The sequence below is a fragment of the Anabrus simplex genome, chromosome 1, assembly GCF_040414725.1.
Source record: "Anabrus simplex isolate iqAnaSimp1 chromosome 1, ASM4041472v1, whole genome shotgun sequence".
NCBI classification, from domain to species: Eukaryota; Metazoa; Arthropoda; class Insecta; order Orthoptera; family Tettigoniidae; genus Anabrus; species Anabrus simplex.
The window spans coordinates 444,578,246-444,597,584 of NC_090265.1; the positions used below are offsets into that span (position 1 = coordinate 444,578,246).

Consider the following 19,339-nt stretch of genomic DNA (forward strand, 5'->3'; position numbering starts at 1 on the left):
GTTGTAATTTTTATTGAAATTTTGTGTGTTTAACAGACTGGAAAGTTTTTATGTCCTGTTAGAGTAACCAATAGTCGACTTGAGTGTTTCGCCCACCACTGATATATGCAGTGAGGTGCGGTGGTCTCTTCTTAAGATAAGGTTTGTGATGATGAGGTCGTGTGTTACAGCACAGTCCAAAATTTGTTCTCCCACATTGTTACGCACTCCAAATCCCTGGCTACCATGACATTGTTGGTATCCCTGCCTTGTTGGTCCAACATGCCTATTTAGATTTCTACAAATGGATAGGTGTGTGTTAAAGTCAAATTAATATGTATGGATGTTTTATTGAATCATTGACAATTACTGGTGAACAAAAAAGCTAGTAGTGTGCCACTCAATCATTTTTCAAGTACTATGCAGCTACAGTGTGTTCCAAAATAGCAACAATGTTGTATATCCTTACATTAGTATTTGACTCATTCAGAGAGCAAATTGAAGTAGAAGTCTCTGAGCTGAGGTTCAAGGAATTCACACATGCTTAATAAGTCCTATTTCTTCTCTTTTTTAATTGGCAATGGTTCCTGGTACACCAGGGTAAGGCTTGAAAATGTGACCGCAATATCCTTACTTGTAATATCCTTTTCATTCGCCTGGCTTTTTTCATGTTGCTGCATAGTGTGAATGTAACAGTTAAATGGGTGAAGGGTGGTATAACCTATTCTAACCCGAAGCACTATAGGACTGTTTGCGCACATCCACTTTGCGTCGGTTATTTTTAAGGCAGGATCTTTCCTGAGGTTGCGCAGCAGTTGAGCCACATCAAAAAAGTCATCTTGAATCATCATTTTTGCATCGTATGGCTTATTTGGGCATGCATTTTGATGACTCCTTCCCAGTGGAATGGTACATGTACTGTGGATACTCTCTTCATTTTAACTAGTGAAAATGCCCCGTCACATGGCAAGAAGCAGTGTCCGCTACAAAGAAACTTTTGGTTCACCTGCGTGAAATACAGTAACTTGATGCAACCAACCACTGCATCAAAATAATCATTGTCCAGTTGTTATTCTGAGCTACACAACGATCAGACCACACAATGAGTGTGCGCTCCTTATACTGCAAGAGAGATTCATAGTGTGTACGAATGTAGATCAACATACATGATGCAATCTCAGTTGTCCCTCTTCAAGCTGTGGATTCATGCCACACATACACTTTGTTGGTCTTGCTGGATTAAAAATGGCAATATTATAAGTAGGATATTGCCTTTGATAAAAATTATTAGAATGTGTCAAAGTTGCACAAAACAATACCTGTTGAAGATCAACACATAATGCAACTTCATTGCCTCTTTCACTAGCAAGAGTAATATCCCCTCCATCATCGTATAAGCCCTTTCTGTTTTGTAATGGTGACATTTGTTTTCAAGAGTTTTGTTCCTTTCTTCCTGTGATTCTGCTGTAATCAACTTCACGATTAGTTTGTCACATGTAGTGCAACTGTCTGATGATGGAAGCTGAAGGTGTATGTTTAATTCTGAATTGAAAATATTACAGTACATATGGAATAAGACCCTGGAATTGGGGTGGACTTTCTGTAATATTCTGTACTTTGCAGCAATATTAAAATCTGATTGAAGGCCATTTTTAGAGTTTTCTTTCCTTCTATAGTGACCATCGGACGTGGAAACTATTGATATGATCACGCTCAGACTGTTCCGTCTTCACTCAGAACATGGATTGGTCTGTTTTTTATGGGAACCCCGGCCATCTTTGAATTTTGTTCTGCAAGATCTGCACTCTTCTTTGTGTAATCTGAAATGTATCAGAAAATGTTTTTGGCAGACCTGAAGACACTTTCCCTTCACAGGAATGTAGTATCTGTACGACACAATTTATGTGAAACAGCATCTTCAACTGCATTTATGTTAATTATGTCCATTTTGAGGCTAGAAATTTAGACTGTCCATTGTAATTTAAAGCATAAGTCACTGAAAGCATCTTTCCTCATGTCTATGGTAATGTTTTTGCAGTAAATGTGAAGACATGTACATATATGGTCCCAAACAGAAAATGAAAGTGTCATTTGCTATGTAAACATCCTGTACCACAAATATCCAATTGTCACCTTGCCAGCTTACATATATTGCAATGTAAAAGTTTGGTGCACAGAATTACACATGAACTATCACAACAAAAGCAACATACCTGACTTAACCTACAGTAGATGTGATATCCAACGTTGTTCTCTGCACCTTTCTTGGGGGACATTTTCCAGGTTTTACCCACACCTTTCCTTGTTGTATACTGTTTTCTACTATTCCTTTGACATTTGCTCACATCCTTCCACTTCGTAATATTAATGGGCTGCTTTTTGCACTTATTCACTAATAATAACAGAAATAGATGGTAAACAGAATTCTCCCTCCGCCATCTTGTTTGGATATTCAAGGTTTTTCCATAGAGCTTGTATTTCAAAGTTGATTACCATGAATTCTAACTGCAGTAGGGACTCATTTACTCCTTTATCTTAAGAGGCATTGGATATCCAATGTTATTCAATCTAAAACTTGCTTTTGGTATTATTAGATTATCCAGCGATTTTCAGGAGAACCCGTCAATTGCTTTAAACCCATCCTATAGGCCATATTCTAGTGATCATAGTTACTTTTTAGAAACCTTTTTATGCCTGTCTTATGAACCATGTAGCACTGCCACCTTCCTTTCTACCACATTTATTTTTAATTACAACGCAAATAGCTTCATGACCACTTTCACTATCTTTCACTTCAGATTTCCTATAGAGCTCATCTCGTTTCATCCGCACATGTAGAGTATTCATTCCTGTAGTTGGTTCCATCACTTTGTAATTCAGCTGTCCTTTCTGGATTAACTTATTTACCATCTGTTGGTCATGCTTCCTGTTATTCGCATGACCTTCCCAGCCAACATTTGATGCATTGAGATCACCTGCTCCAATCGCATCCTTTGTGTTGTTCCCCATGTAGCATATTATCTCATCAAGTAATTCAGTATCAGCATCACCACTTCCAGATCTGTATTCCCCCAAGGAAATAAGTCCTATACTTTCTTTAGAGATGAGCCTTAAACTGTAAATTTCATGTTTCTCATCTTTAACTTTTTCATAGCTTACAAATTCCTCTTTCACCAGTATGAATACTCTCCCTGCTTTCAGTTCTATCCTGTATCTACAATTAACACTCCAGTTCCCGGAGATAATTTCCGCATATGTAATGTCGCTTCTTGGTCATGATTGAACTCCTCTTACAATATCTGGTAAATATGTATCTATTAGATTATTTAATTATTTTCTTTTCCATATGATACTTCTGCTGTTTAACACTATCAATTTTGTCTTCCAGCTCCTTGTACTGTTGTCACTGCTCTAGAGTCCACCGTGTTTCTCTGAATGTTCACCCATGTGACCTTTCTAAACAAACCACCTAATTCATATGTACCCTACCCCTTCTGTTCAGGTGAAGGCTATCTAAATACAGATACCTATCTTGCACCCACCCATTAGGATCTCTGAATCTCACACCGTTTCCCCACATATCCTCTCCATTGTCTCATTTAAATCTGTAAGCACCCTTCAGTCAGTATTCCTCCTAAACAGTATCATACTGATAATAATCACTGCTCCCTTAAACTTTCCCTGCGCTCTCATAACCAAATCCCACACATCCCCAACTATGGGAGTACCTATTCCTGCTTGCCTTACATTGTTGCTATCAACATGAAAAACTACCATCTTCTTCTTACTTGCATCCTTCCCCTGTACTTTCCTCAAATTAATTTTCATTTAATTCCTGGATAACTCTACCTTGGTTCCATTTCCTCCACACACTTTCACCATATGCCTAACAGTGGAGTCCCCAATGACCAGAGTCTCAACCCTATCTACCTCATTAGATGCCCTACTTTCCTGGTCTCTGTTACTTTCGTTGACGGATGCAGTGCCTATGTACTTCCTTCTTCCTTGTCTCCCTCTTTCATCTCCTCCTATACTTTACGTTACTTCTCCGTTCCCTACCGGTCCCTTTCCTGTTGTATTCATCCTCATCTGCGACACTGCAACTGTTCCCCTTCTGTCCTCTGTTGTTCCAGGATTGTCACCCAGAGTGGATTCCATGGCCCTCAATTTCCTTCAGTTCTGGAAAATCACTGAATCATTAGTTCTTGTTATTCTCTAAAGAGGAAAAGAAAAATGTATAAAAATATCTTTCTGTAACTTACTGATACACACAACATATTTATAAATACTGTTGTTGATGAACTTGAAAAGGCTGTTATATAGCATAGGCATTTACAGAATTTACAGACTAATGGATAATCTGGAAATTTGTTGTGATATTTACCGGTAATTCTTGAAACAACGAACTGTAATTCTCCTCCTGCTTTAGATACAATGTTTAAGTGACTACTTAGATGTTGTCATTGAAAGGTACATAATTCAATGAATTATTTGTGTAATTAAGCCTATGTCTTTAAAAAAAATCTTAACACTTCCTATTTCTGTGGAATTCTAAGTGTTGTCTTTCCTATCTCTTCAGGGGACCTCAGCGGAACAGGACAACCGCTTCAGTGACAAGGAGAAGAAACTGTTGAAACAGATGAAGTTTGGAGACAGCCTTAGTCGGAAAGTGAGTTTTCTCCACAAACATTTGTACCTTCTTTATTAACACTTTCATTATGTACACTAGCTGTTGTACCCCTGGTTCACTACGGAATTCTACATTGTATACAGAATTCTAGATGAAGTAGTGTACTGTGTAGAGATGAGATGAATGCAAGAATGAGGAATGTGGCTGCAAGCACCAACTTTCTGTTCAGCCCAGACAGATCGGCTGTTATCTGCTCGTATCTGCTACACGAAAACATTGACTCACACTTGGCAGTATTCAGTCTCTCTTGATCTAATCAGATATATGAACACTCAGAAGAATCGGTCTGTTTTTTAACTTACTTGATCCACATATTGCTTGCCACATTGGTATTGCTCGTACATATCAAATCGCAGAATTAATAAGAAGAAAAGTCTTCAATATTACTGGCTAAATCTTTTGCAAGCGTTATTTCAGCATGCTATGGAAACCAGGATTATTGCCTTGATAACTTCCAGAGACAGAGTTGGAGATGAAGGTTTAAAGTTTATAAATTTGATATAATATGTTAAATCTCAAGTTGATAGTTCTATTAGTTCATGGGTGAGGGAATGTATTTTGAGGCGGGCGCTACTACTTTGATATGTTTGGGTTTCTAGTGAAAGAATTACTCGTAGTAATGATAAAGCATACCGATTTGTTTTTTGTTTCTCTTTACAATTTGCTTTACGTCGCACAACCCCAGCCCCAGTATTTGCCTGGTGTGAAAATGGGAAAGCACGGAACACCATCTTCAGGGCTCGACCCACTATCTCCCGGATGCCAGCTCAGAGCTGCGCCCCCCTAACCGCACGGCCAACTCGCCCTGTGTAAATAATAATAATAATAATAATAATAATAATAATAATAATAATAATAATAATAATAATAATAATAATAATGTCCGTAAATCTCGTCAAAATCATCTCTCTAATTTTAATAAAGCATGATAATTCTTTCTTTTCTCACAGGACGTGTACATTAGGCCGTGTGGGCGTCACCTTAATCGGGCCAAAAGGGGTAGGGAACTGCACCTGAGTTATATACCTTCCCACTAACTTGAAATCAACCATCTGTTTTCTGTTACAATATATCCACACCTAAGCATTTCATCAATACATACAGCAATACATACATTTGTTATAAACAAGCATACGAAAATAATGAACCTTACACAAATAAACCTGACTAGAAAGCTCCCCACTAACACTTCAACATATTGAACATAACAAAGATAAAAGTACAAGGTAAAACATAGTTTCTCTTCTTAATACATTTTGCTACTCTGTAATTTGAACATAATTTCCAAATGCTGTACATTTACATGCAAAAAGTATCCACTACATCTAACATATCAAATACATTAATTCTGAATTACACATGTCTCGGGGTTGTGATATCTGTCTCAGTGGAATAACATAGTTCGTAAGTATCACTTTACAATGCATTAAGTCTACGGCATACACACTTTGAGAATAATAAAGTTTGCACTTTCTATCAGTAATCTTCAAATAAATAAGTGCAAATTATTGCAGTAGTTTAGTATAAAGGTTAGCAATATGGTGCTCATAAAAATGCTTAGAACACTATGCGAAAATATGAACGATGAAGTTAATTGAATAAACAGTTTGAAATTGAATGAATGGAATTAAGACAGTACTGAGAAAAAAAAACGAACATGTAGCTTGCATGGGGATACAGTAATCTTAGGATTTTGAACAGCTATGAAAGAAATGAAAAAGTTAGCACAGGATAGGGTGGCATGGAGAGCTGCATCAAACCAGTCTATGGACTGATGACTCAAACAACAACATGAAAGAATGAAGAGCAACAACAATAATAATGGATAAATGACAAACAACTGAGAAAGGAACACCGAACGCAGAACAACGCAACAGCAATGAACGCAGACACAGCTGGATTACAATTGACAAGAGTGAAGAGCTGCCAGTAGAAGATAATATAAAGTCGCCCGGGCAGTAGCGACTTTGTATGGTAACTTTGACGTCACTGGCTCTGCTGGCGAAAACCCCTTTGCCCCGTGCCTCACCGGGCATGTGCATTCTTCTGATCTCCGAACAATACATGTTGAGTAAGATTTTATGAAATTGCATAGCTCTTAGCATTACCACAGAAACTTGACTGGCAATTCGCCATACGTCATTTCTCATGTGAAGACTGGGTTCGGGAATTTTCATTGTGATGGCAGGCCCCCTTGCCTACTGCTAGTCACAATCGAGTTGGGCAGTTTTCACTGTTTGGCAGGCACTCATTCTCCATCTGCCTTTTTACATCCTCAGAACGGCCGTCTCTGTGGTTTTCCCAAAGTCTTAAAGGATCTGCCAATAGACAGAAAACCAATATGACAATATTAACACAATACATAATTTTTTAATAAGTTCCTGTGTAAATACAAATTCAAAGGAAAAGTTATTAATGATTAACATTGTTTTATTATTGGAATATATATAGACTAGCTGTTGCCGCTGCGTCGCTCTCGTGGATTTCGAATTTTTATAAAAGTAATCATTCCTCATTATTTCACTAAGACATTATCTGAGAATTCCTAAATTATCAAAACTCACTGAGAAATTGAGTTACCGTATAATCCCGAATACCACCCACACTTTTTTCCCCAAAATATTGGTTCTAAATGTTGGATGCGGGTCGTATTCAAGCCGTTCATTCTCTTAAATATTTACGTTTACATGGAGTATTGAAATAGATTTGAATATGGTTACCATATTCAATATACCACATGTAAACGGGCATTCAGGTCTTATTGAGTTTTAATTGCGTTCTAGAAAACGAGACCGATTTTTTTTTCTCAATACGGTTACAGTGGCATATAAATGCGAAATGTAAGGTAATGAAATAATGTAAATCAAAGAATATGGGTAAATATGCGGTAAATATGAATGCCGCTGCTGCGGATGCTCGATCGTCATTTGTTTTTTGTGTTGCTGGCGTGCTGGGTGCGTGAATAGCTGATCTCGCGGGATATCATACTTTGCGAGAGTCGAGACTGTTGGTTACGGAAGTCTACCTCGCTCACATTCGAGTTCCGTATCCTTGAAGGTGCTGTGTCGATAGTAAGCGATGGATTCAAAACTGTGTCTGCCGTCATTTAGTGTGCATGAGAATTACATCAAAGAAAGGACAATAATTTCCACCTTTTCAATACTATATATTGTGTGAAAGTTTTGTTTCAATACGGAACCTAAATATGAAATTCTTAACGTTAAATGTGCATGAGAAACTAAAAGTTGTAAGCAAAGCTGAAGTAAATGGATATCGTGCCGTTGGAGGAAAGTACGATGTTGATGAGTCGTGTATTCGTGATTGGCGGAAGAAGGAGAAACTTCTAAAAAGGAACGGTGAACACAGAGCGTTCCGCGGGCGGAGTGCAGTGTTTCCGGAAATTGAATAACGACTCCACAAATTTGTGATAGAAAAACGTGAGTTAGAATATGGTGTTTCTAGCGAAATGTGTCAATTGAAAGCACTAGAGATCTCAAAAGAACTCAAAACACAAGGTTTTACTGCAAGCCGTGGATGGTTCTGAAACTTTTATCGAAGAAAGTGGTTGTGCATTTGGAGACGTACGTCTATTTCACAACATCTCCCTGGTGCGTGTGAAGAAATATTAACGGCCTTTCAGGGTCACATTATTCATTTCCGGAACCTAAATTCTTATTTAGTGTCGCAAGTTGGGAATGCTGACCAGACACCAGCCTGTCTATTTTGAAGTGCCTTTTGAAAATACAGTGGATGTGAAGGTTTACAAAAGTGTAACAATCAGAACAGGCGGTAACGAAAAGCAACGATGCACGGTAATGTGCGTATTAGCGGATGGAACCAAACTCCCTCCATATGTGGTTCTGGAAAGGAAAACACTTCCGAAAGGAAACTAGCCGTGTTATTCTTAGAACACGAGTCCAGCTGGATGGACAGTGCGTTAGTTGAGGACTGGGTGAAGTGCGTTTGGCAACGTCGCCCGCGAGTTTTGTTACAAAGACGAAACATGCTCGTGTTGGACAGTTACAGAGGACATACTACTGATGCCGTAAACGATATGACGAGAGGGAAAACCGATCTTGCGATAATTCTCATAGGATACCAATATAAATGGTCCGTTATTGGAGGTTATAAATTTTCCAGCTAACTCATTCCTGGTTGCCGGCGTTTCGCCCTCGTGTGCTAGGCTGGGCTCATCAGTTGGTACCTAGCACACCTACCCAGACGCTGGCTAGTGCATACCGTGGAGGCCACTGCGTAGGCTAATTGTAGCCACCGGCGGTGCCAATGCACTGTGAGACACTTTGTCCCATTATCAAAAATTGATGCCTGCCTGGCCATCAGATGATATAGATGTTGATTCCCATAGGGAATCTGAAATATTTGTTCCGAATGAGTAAATTTATAATACCAATATAAATGGTCCGTTATTGGAGGTTATAAATTTTCCAGCTAACTCATTCCTGGTTGCCGGCGTTTTGCCCTCGTGTGCTAGGCTGGGCTCATCAGTTGGTACCTAGCACACCTACCAAGACGCTGGCTAGTGCATACCGTGGAGGCCACTGCGTAGGCTAATTGTAGCCACCGGCAGTGCCAATGCACTGTGAGACACTTTGTCCCATTATCAAAAATTGATGCCTGCCTGGCCATCAGATGATATAGATGTTGATTCCCATAGGGAATCTGAAATATTTGTTCCGAATGAATAAATTTATAATACCAATATAAATGGTCCGTTATTGGAGGTTATAAATTTTCCAGCTAACTCATTCCTGGTTGCCGGTGTTTCGCCCTCGTGTGCTAGGCTGGGCTCATCAGTTGGTACCTAGCACACCTACCAAGACGCTGGCTAGTGCATACCGTGGAGGCCACTGCGTAGGCTAATTGTAGCCACCGGCAGTGCCAATGCACTGTGAGACACTTTGTCCCATTTTCAAAAATTGATGCCTGCCTGGCCATCAGATGATATAGATGTTGATTCCCATAGGGAATCTGAAATATTTGTTCCGAATGAGTAAATTTATAATACCAATATAAATGGTCCGTTATTGGAGGTTATAAATTTTCCAGCTAACTCATTCCTGGTTGCCGGCGTTTCGGAACAAATATTTCAGATTCCCTATGGGAATCAACATCAATTCTCATAGGACTCGCTTCTATTCTACAGCTGTTGGATGTGTGTGTGAACTGGCCTTTGAAAATTGCAATGAAACAGTTGTACACCGAATGGATGTCTGATGGTGATCACGCGTAAACACTAACCGGACGAGTGAAGAGGCCTGAAGTGGGACTAATATGCAGCTGGATCAAGACCGCATGGGCACGCATTCCCAACGATCTAGTGTCCAAAAGCTTTAAGAAATGTGGAATTTGAAATTCAGTGGACAGTATTGAGGACGACTGTTTGTGGAAAGATGCCAGTGACGAAAGTTCCTATGGTGAAATTTCAGATGACGGTGAATTGTAAATGATCGGAGTATTGGACCAATTTTATTTACGATTTTTGTGATGATTTTATCAATTGTAAGCTGTTTAAATTTATATTTGTGGTATATTTGAAGAAAATTCAGTAGGTATGTATGTTATTTTATTTTTTTTTCTTTCCGTATTTTGCCGTCTTAAATTTAGGGTGCGGGTCTTATTCGGTGGCAGGTGGTATTCGGGATTATACGGTACGTTTACCCCAGTACGTCATTGTAAACCTCGTGGTATTGAGTTTTGGTCCTAAGATGATCAGGCTGCTGGCAGGACTAACACTGGAATATGCGACACAGAACTAACTCTCCATGTGTCTCAAGTCGAGAACAAAACAATACATGCTTTATTTCTGAAGGAGATGGCTAATACTTATTTCCACATAGGTAACAGATTTTAAAATATAAGTATCCCTATGAAAAGAATCCAACCCCTTTTGCTGCCCCCTCCCTTAAGTGGAGTTTCCAGAAGCAAAAAATGTGTGTTTTTAAAGGAGAGTACAAATACCACTTTTCACATCTGTTACATCTTCAGTTTTTGAGATATAAGTACAGAAGAAGTCCGTTAGAGCGAGAATTCATTACGGGAAAAATTTACTCACTATAACGGATTGTCGTTATATTCGACTTTTCATAAAAGTTGCGAAAAACCCCATACACATTAAAATCTATTTGAAACAGCAATCAGTTTGTTCAATATTGTGTTTTTGCGGATAATATCCAATCTACGGCTTACTTGTTTGTTATTTTTCGTAATCTGATACTATGTGAAGGTTTGTGTTCGGCCAATTTTGGGCAACGCGTGTTTACATTTTTACATTTCTTTTAAACACATATATGAAACTTACCATGTAAACAAATTGAGATTTATACATAACATCTAGATGATACTGAACAACACCCACAGATTGTCGTAGGTACGACATCATAACCGGTATAAAACCTTCAATTATTGTGTTTAATATATTTTAATTATAGTTTATTTAATGCTAAATTATATTTTATTAAGTGTTAAACATGACTAGTACATGGTTTCCCTGTAAATATGTAGTATAAATTTGTATAACCTCAAAAACGTATTGTGTATTTTTTAACCTCAAAATCTAGATATTCGAAAGCGGTAGAAAATTTCATATTGTACGTATGTTAGACTTATTGTACTATAATTTGGTATTTATGTAGGGTTCTGGAAACTTACTGTAAGGTTTTATTATACAGATACATGTAGAATCATTATGAATGTTATAGATATTTCCATGTGTATTAGTAAACAGTAAATGAAAGTTTGAGTACCCATTCGACTAGCTGGTCGATCGATGTTTCGAGTGTTCCATTAGAGTGTTGTAAGAACTCTTCCAAAAGTCAATCATTCTAGATGGTTGATCGAATAGTATATATATCGAGCTGTCAGTCAGTGAAGTCAGTTCTTAGGACTCAGGCAAGTGGTGGACTGTGAGTAACTATTCGGCTCCGAGGCGGAGTGGTGAATTCAAGACAGTGCAAGTTATAGCGCGCGAGTCAGTGTTGTTGATATCTGTACTTGTCAGAATCTACTTCAGGGTACTCTGCTATTAAGTGCTGTAGTTTCATTTGCTACTGTTTATAATTGTGTGTTGTGACTTACCGTGTAAATAAAGTAATTTATACCAGGAAGTGAATGTGTTCTCGTGTGATATTTATTTACATAAAATAAAATCGCATCGCAGAATGATAAGATATCGTTATGTGTATGATTTTATAAAATTTTAAAAGGAGCGATCGGTGTTTACTTGGAACGGACTTCTAACTTTACATACCTTTACGTTTTTTCTAAATTCTACAAATTGTGGCAACTTTTATTGGTAATCTCAAGATATTGTGTACAAGGACAAAGGTACATTTTGCATGAGAAAAAAAGAGAAGTGTAAGTTGCGTAATGTCTGCGTAATATAATTAAAGGCTGTCGTCGCGTGTTTACTTGATAGTGTCGCAGGATTACACATGTGAATCAGTGCTATGGCGACATGGCACGAGAGGCTAATAAATCTTAAACTCCACATCAAATACGATCACTGAATGATAAAATGTATATTGAATATCGCAGTAAGTAATAATAAAGAAGGTGTGTGGTATGACCTGGCGAGTTGGCCGTGCAGTTAGGCGCGCACACCTGTGAGCTTGCATCTGGGAGATAGTGGATTCGAATCCCACTGTCGGCAGCCCTGAAGACGGTTTTCCGAGGTTTTCCATTTTCACACCAAGAAAATGCTGGGGCTATACCTTAATTGAGGCCACGGCCGTTTCCTTCCAACTCCTGGCCTTTCCTATCCCATCGTTGCCATAAAACCTATCTGTGTTGGTGCGACGTAAAACCACTAGCAAAAAAAAACGGGGGGTGTGATGGCGCAACGGTCAAGGTGCTTGGAACCAAGAAGACGGGATGGGTTCGAGTCCCGATTAATGCTTGTGAGATTTTCAGGGTGCATTTTGCGTTAAAAAAAATGAGGCACCCTGGCTTATGATACTGAGATTAGCAGTCACATAAAACTACAAGCTTCATTCCTCCTCCTAATAATAATAATAATAATAATAATAATAATAATAATAATAATAATAGTAATAACAGAGGGTAGTAGGGAAATAAAATACCACTGAAAAAAAAAAAAAAAAATAAAAAAAAAACACAAACTGGTCCCTTGCCAGGGTTACGGCGAAGACTGGGCCAGAAGCCAGAAAACATCTTGAGGCAACCTGTAGGGCTAACAACCGTAGTTGTAAAAGGATGGGTACCCGTCCAAAACAAAGTCAATTCAAGAAGCATGATGGCACAACATTTCAAGAAACATACCCCAGGGGGTAAGTCTTTGGATAAATCCCTCGTCGTGAACGCCACGGCGAACAAGTCTCGTTCGGATTCTGTTGGAGACTCGACGTCATGCAAGAGGCGAGTCAGAGCGTCTCGGTGTACCCCGAAGAGTCAAAAACTCAGGTCAAAATCCAAAACCTTTCTAGCAACTTCCAATATGAATTCACTTACAGAAACTGGCAAGCTGAAAACCCTCACCAAAGCTCTTCACGAAAATAAGATATCCATAATGGCCCTACAAGAAACAAGGTACCCGGATGAAGAGATTTTTGAATCTGAAGGCTACCGATTTCTCAAGAGCAAAGCGTAAAAGGAATCCTCAATGGAGCTGTGATGCTTGGAATCATGTTTGCTGTTAGAACGAAGATCCTTAAATCGGTTGCAAATTTCGAACCAGTGAATGACAGATTGTCTATACTAACAATTAAATGCGCGAACAAAACCTACGCCCTAGTTAATGCACATGCTCCGACAAACGATAAGAACAAGTCTGATCTAGACGAAGTTGATAATTTCTGGGACCTACTGGATGAAAAATTGAACAAAATTCCCAAACACCATGTCAAGCTTCTTTTGGGTGACTTCAAAGCCCAACTAGGTCATGAACAGAAGTACAAGAAAGATATAGGAAATTACCCCGCTCACAAAAGAACCAATTCCACCGTCAAAACACTGGCCTCAGATCACTATATGTCTCTGATCAAATCAAACCAATTCCTGCAAACACAAAGAAGACAACCAAACAGATCACATGCTTCGACAACGATACACTTCAGCATAGGGTCGAGGAGTTCCAGGAGAAGGCTAGACCAAATGACTGTAACAACACCAAAAGTCTCCTCATTCAGGCCGCCAAGGACGTTGCAGAAATAAAGAGAAGCAAAAAGCATGTCTGGTGGAATGGTATCTGCGAATCAGGCCTCAAAGATAGACTCAATGCGTGGAAACCGTACTATTCTACGAAATCAGAAACTGATCGTGAATCCTACAAAATCCAACTTGCACAAGCAGCTAGGGTGTTCAGAACTGAGAAACATACATACGAAAAATCTCTCATTGATAAGATAGAACAAAACTTTGGGAAGAATGAAAGCAGAGAGTATTATAGAGCCTTCAAACGCAAGCTCACTGGCTGTAAACCACCCTCTCTATGCTTTGAGCGAAAGGACGGCACACTGGCAACGTCAGATGAAGAAAATTGTAGCATTCTGGCAGACTACTTCAAGAATTTACTCAATTGCTCTAAACCACAAAGCCCCATTGAGACCAAGGAACCCTTACTCAGGTACCCAGATTCCAGACCACCCGACAAAGATGAAATCAAGCGCCACATTGCCAGTCTCAAAAATAACAAAGCGCCGGGGGAAGACTCAGTAGTAGCAGAACTATGGAAATATGCCCCAGAGGAATCACATGATATCTTGCAAAAGCAAATAGAAGAAATTTGGAGCATGGAGACCCTACCCGGAGATTGGAAAATAGCTTTGATCCATCCATTACACAAGAAAGGCAGCATGAAGAACATCAACAACTACAGAGGAATCTCCTTGCTACCCGTGACTTACAAAATTCTATCACTTGCTATCCTGGAGCGATTGGAAGCACAAATCAAACATTAAATAGGTGAACACCAAGGAGGGTTCAGAAAAAGTCGCTCAACAGCTGAAAAGATCCAAAATCTCAAAACGATCATCAGATATTGTACACTAAGGTCCAAGCAGTGTGTGTCTGTCTTTGTAGACTTCAGGAAGGCGTACGACTCCATTGACCGGGAAGTCCTGCTAAACATCTTAAATGAATTTGACATCAAAACAGGAGTCCAACAAGGTGATGGTCTATCCCCGATACTCTTCAACTGCGTTCTTGAAAAGATCGTCAGAACCTGGGGGGGGGGGGGATTACAGGAAACCAACTACAGTCCACTAAGAATAGGAACCAAATCCAAGGGGATCACAACAGACTGCTTAGCATTTGTCGATGATATTGCCGTTCTCTCAAACGATGTAGAAACCGCTAGAGTTCAAGTTGAAATGTTAAAGGAATTTGCCGAACAAACTGGTCTGCAGATATTGTTTGAAAAACAGAATTAATGACTAACATCAAATATGCCCCACCAATACTCCATACAAAATACGGGGACATCACCCGTGTAGACAAATTCAAATACCTGGGTGAGATCATCATGAAAAATGGACTGGACAAAGAAGTACTTCAGGAGCGAGTACGCAAACTGGAAATAGCCTACCAAACATCCCGTGCAATCTACAACAAAAAATGCCTTTCCCAAAACACCAAGATACGTCACTATGAAACCGTTCTGAAGCCAGTAGTTCTACATGCAGCTGAAATGCTGCCTCTAAATGCCAACAAAGGACTCCTTGAAGAACTGGAGAAAAAAGAGCGTAAAATTGTGAGAGGAATCTTGGGATCAAAGTACAGAAATGGAATCCATCAAAAGAGATCCAACGAAGAAGTCTACAGCAAAATAGAGAAAACTACTGACACAATCCGAAAAAGGTGGGCACGATTTTACGGTCATCTGAAAAGAATGGACGGAAGAAAGTTAACTAAAGAGCTCTTTCACTTTTTTGATTCAAATCCCAAAACCACAATTCCCTGGTTTAGAAATACCAAAGAAGACCTGCAAATGCTACATATCTTAGCAGAAGATGCCCTTAACAGAGATTGCTTCTGCAAGAAAATATTGACGAACGGGCTAAACCGAGACGAGCAACCGAAGAGAAGACACGGTGCCCCTTGGACAGAGGAGCATAAGCAGGCCCACTCACAAAGAATGAGGGAAATTTGGGCTCTAAAGAAGGCCAAATTCAGTGTCAAATGCAAGAAGACTTAACGTGGTCCCTGATGGCCCCAGCGAATTATATATATATATAAAGGTATATAGCTATAGATACTGGTACTGACGTGTGGCCTACTTAATAAAGTGTTTTTATGAATTTTCGCACATTTATTTAACACTAATCACTGTGAATGTAAAATGAACTAAAAATATTAAAAAAGTAACTCAATGTTCAACGCTAAAGTTGCCTACAGTTTGAATGAAAGCTTGGTTAGAAAAAATATAATAAAATTTAAAAAAAACAATTGTTTCCAAGGAGTCCCTCGCCTGTCAAATGGGAGTGGGACTCCGTTACTCCCATAGGTCCGAGGCTTGCTTAAAATGTTCTGAGCTCGGTAAATTCATGAAGCAGGATGCTACCCTACTTGCACATAGTCCAAGAGAGGATCTCTCCTCTAACGGGTTAAGGACCACCAGTGGATTGTATAGTCCTAGCCTCCTGAGCACAAGGAGGGCCACGACTCGTATGTTCGAGATGCCCACTCCCATTCCATAGCAACTGGTATCCTGACTCTCAGGACCACTTACTAGGCCACTCAGCCGTTGCCCATGGTTTACGAACTAGGACGTGACTACAGTAACCCACAAACATGAACCACAGTTAGGTGGAAATGTAGTAAGCAGTCTGGCCTATGCTGACGACTTGGTCTTAATGGCAGATTGTGGCGAAAGCCTGCAGTCTAATATCTTGGAACTTGAAAATAGGTGCAATGAGTATGGTATGAAAATTAGCCTCTCCGAGACGAAATTGATGTCAGTAGGTAAGAAATTCAACAGAATTGAATGTCAGATTGGTGATACAAAGCTAGAACAGGTCGATAATTTCAAGTATTTAGGTTGTGTGTTCTCCCAGGATGGTAATATAGTGAGATTGAATCAAGTTGTCGTAAAGCTAATGCAGTGAGCTCGCAGTTGCTATCAACTGTATTCTGTAAGAAGGAAGTCAGCTCCCAGACGAAACTATCTTTACATCGGTCTGTTTTCAGACCAACTTTGCTTTACGGGAGCGAAAGCTGGGTGGACTCGGGATATCTTATTCATAAGTTAGAAGTAACAGACATGAAAGTAGCAAGAATGATTGCTGGTACAAACAGGTGGGAACAATGGCAGGAGGGTACTCGGAATGAGGAGATAAAGGCTAATTTAGGAATGAATTTGATGGATGAAGCTGTACGCATAAACCGTCTTCGGTGGTGGGGTCATGTGAGGCGAATGGAGGAGGATAGGTTACCTAGAAGAATAATGGACTCTGCTATGGAGGGTAAGAGAAGTAGAGGTAGACCAAGACGATGGTTAGACTCGGTTTCTAACGATTTGAAGATAAGAGGTATAGAACTAAATGAGGCCACAGCACGAGTTGCAAATTGAGGATTGTGGCAACGTTTAATAAATTCACAGAGGCTTGCAGACTGAACGCTGAAAGGCATAACAGTCTATAATGATTATGTATGCATGTATGTAGTAATAAAATTTGCATAAATTACATTCTCCCTATATCTTAAATTTCTACGGTTGGGCTAATGAGCAGTTATGCTTAGTATATATCATGCATTTGTTTAATAAAATAAAATATTAGAGATGATGTTTCTAGAAGTACAAAACTTTAAAGTAGGAACAAGGGAATTAGTAATTTACATGGATATATGTCCTCAACGCAGTTATAATTTGGCAGTATCGTGTTGTTCACCAGGTGAAAAATATAATAAAAAAGATGTGAAACGATACCGGAGTAGCGTGGAGAGGTCAGGTCTTCATGCTTGCCAAGGATCCATCTAGCAGTATTCTTACTTATATAGAAGAATGAAAATGGAGGCACTATAAATATCAGATTTATGTACATTTTATTTGTTTCTATTTGCTGGCTTTGGTCAGCCGGGTCAGATGTCATGAAAACTAGTTTCTGTTGCCTGCAATAGATCCTGCATAATGTGTGCCCACAAGGCCGCCACACTCGTTGAAAATTAAAAACCGTGCAATTTGAAACTGTCGTGACATGCGACTATGACCTTATTTTACTGGGCGAGTTGGGTGTGCGCTTGGGGGCGCGCAGCTGTGAGCTTGCATCCAGGGGATAGTGGGTTCGAATCCCACTGTTGGCAGTCCTGAAGATGGTTTTCCGTGGTTTCCCATTTTCACACCAGGCAGATGCTGGGGCTGTACTTTATTTACGGCCACGGCTGCTTCTTTCCCACTCCTAGCCCTTTCCTATCCCATTGTCGCCATAAGACCTCCCTGTGTCGGTGCGAAGTGAAGCCACTAGCAAAAGAAAAAAACCTTATTTTTGTCACAATTTGGCAAGACTCTTGAGGGGATGCTAGAGGCTTGTTAACCTGGGAGCTTACGCCCCACAGTCTCTCTTTGCTTCCCCGCCACCCCCACCACCAGCACAACGGTTACTAACTGGACCTCACCAATCCAGACCAACGGTTTTTCGCTGGCCTGATCTTGTAAAGGACAGTCTTGGAAACCTTGTAAAACACGCTGTGGCATCGTCCTAGCCGGGCTACATTGGATTTGCAACCTGTGTTTCGCGAAGGCTTAGTGGAAGTGTAATAGAATTCGCTATTTTTAAAGGGAGTTTTAAAAATTGAATTACTGTTGCAAATATCTATTTTCACAGGAAATGAATCACAGTTCAAAATTCCGATTTAATTTTCATCCATTCTATGACAAGAGACCATCGGCGTTCTAACTCCTCATTCAGTAATTAAATTATTATTTGTATTTTAGCAATATGAATTATTGAAAGTTTATTTATTTATTTATTTTATGCCTTCATTTGTGGCGAAGTTAAGGCTCACGGCCCTCTCTTACACTTAACCACATATCTAATAAACTTTATAAAACAGAATAATGAAATAATTTAACAAAATATAAATCCTAACCTCATTCATTCTTCCATTCATACAAGCTGGTTGTACATTTAATAGGTAATCTCGGCAAGACCGCTTGAAAGAAGCTAAGGAAGTGCAATTCCTAACACTGACTGGAAGGGAATTCCATAGCCTTGCACCAGACACTTGAAAGGAGCGGTTAAATGAAGATGAGCGATGCACAGGAATTGAGAGTGTCGTAGTCGATCGTGTGTTGTGTTCATGAGAGGAGGAGAGTAAATTAAACTTTGAGGATAAATACTGGGGTTTAGATTCATTCAGCAGACGAAATACAAGAGTAGCAACGTGAAGATGTCGTAGTTTATCGATTTTTAACCAGGAGAGAAGTTCATAATAGGGGGAGATATGAGTTGAAAATTTAATTGAAAATATAAACCTAATGCATGAGTTCATTGCCCTCTGTAATTTTAGTGTCTGTTCCATGGTGGCATCTATCATTACAATATCACAATAATTAAGTATGGGAAATATGAGAGTCTGGATAAGTTTAATTTCAAGCTTAGTGGAAGAAGTGATTGGCGAGTTTTGAGAGGGTGAAGTGACGAGTGAATTTTCCTACAGATGCTTGTTATGTGCTCACTCCAATCTAGTGTGTCACTT

At 39.5% G+C, this 19,339-nt stretch overlaps 1 protein-coding gene across 3 annotated transcripts in view; it reads left to right on the forward strand.

Moving 5' to 3' along the window:
- Positions 1–19,339, forward strand: part of Srrm1 (Serine-arginine repetitive matrix 1) — a 638,713-nt gene that overhangs the window by 53,898 nt on the left and 565,476 nt on the right. For all 3 annotated transcript variants that reach the window (XM_067135198.2, XM_067135197.2, XM_067135199.2), the window contains exon 2: positions 4,559–4,648. In XM_067135198.2, coding sequence (XP_066991299.2) covers positions 4,559–4,648 — 90 coding nt within the window. The remainder of the gene's footprint in view (positions 1–4,558; positions 4,649–19,339) is intronic.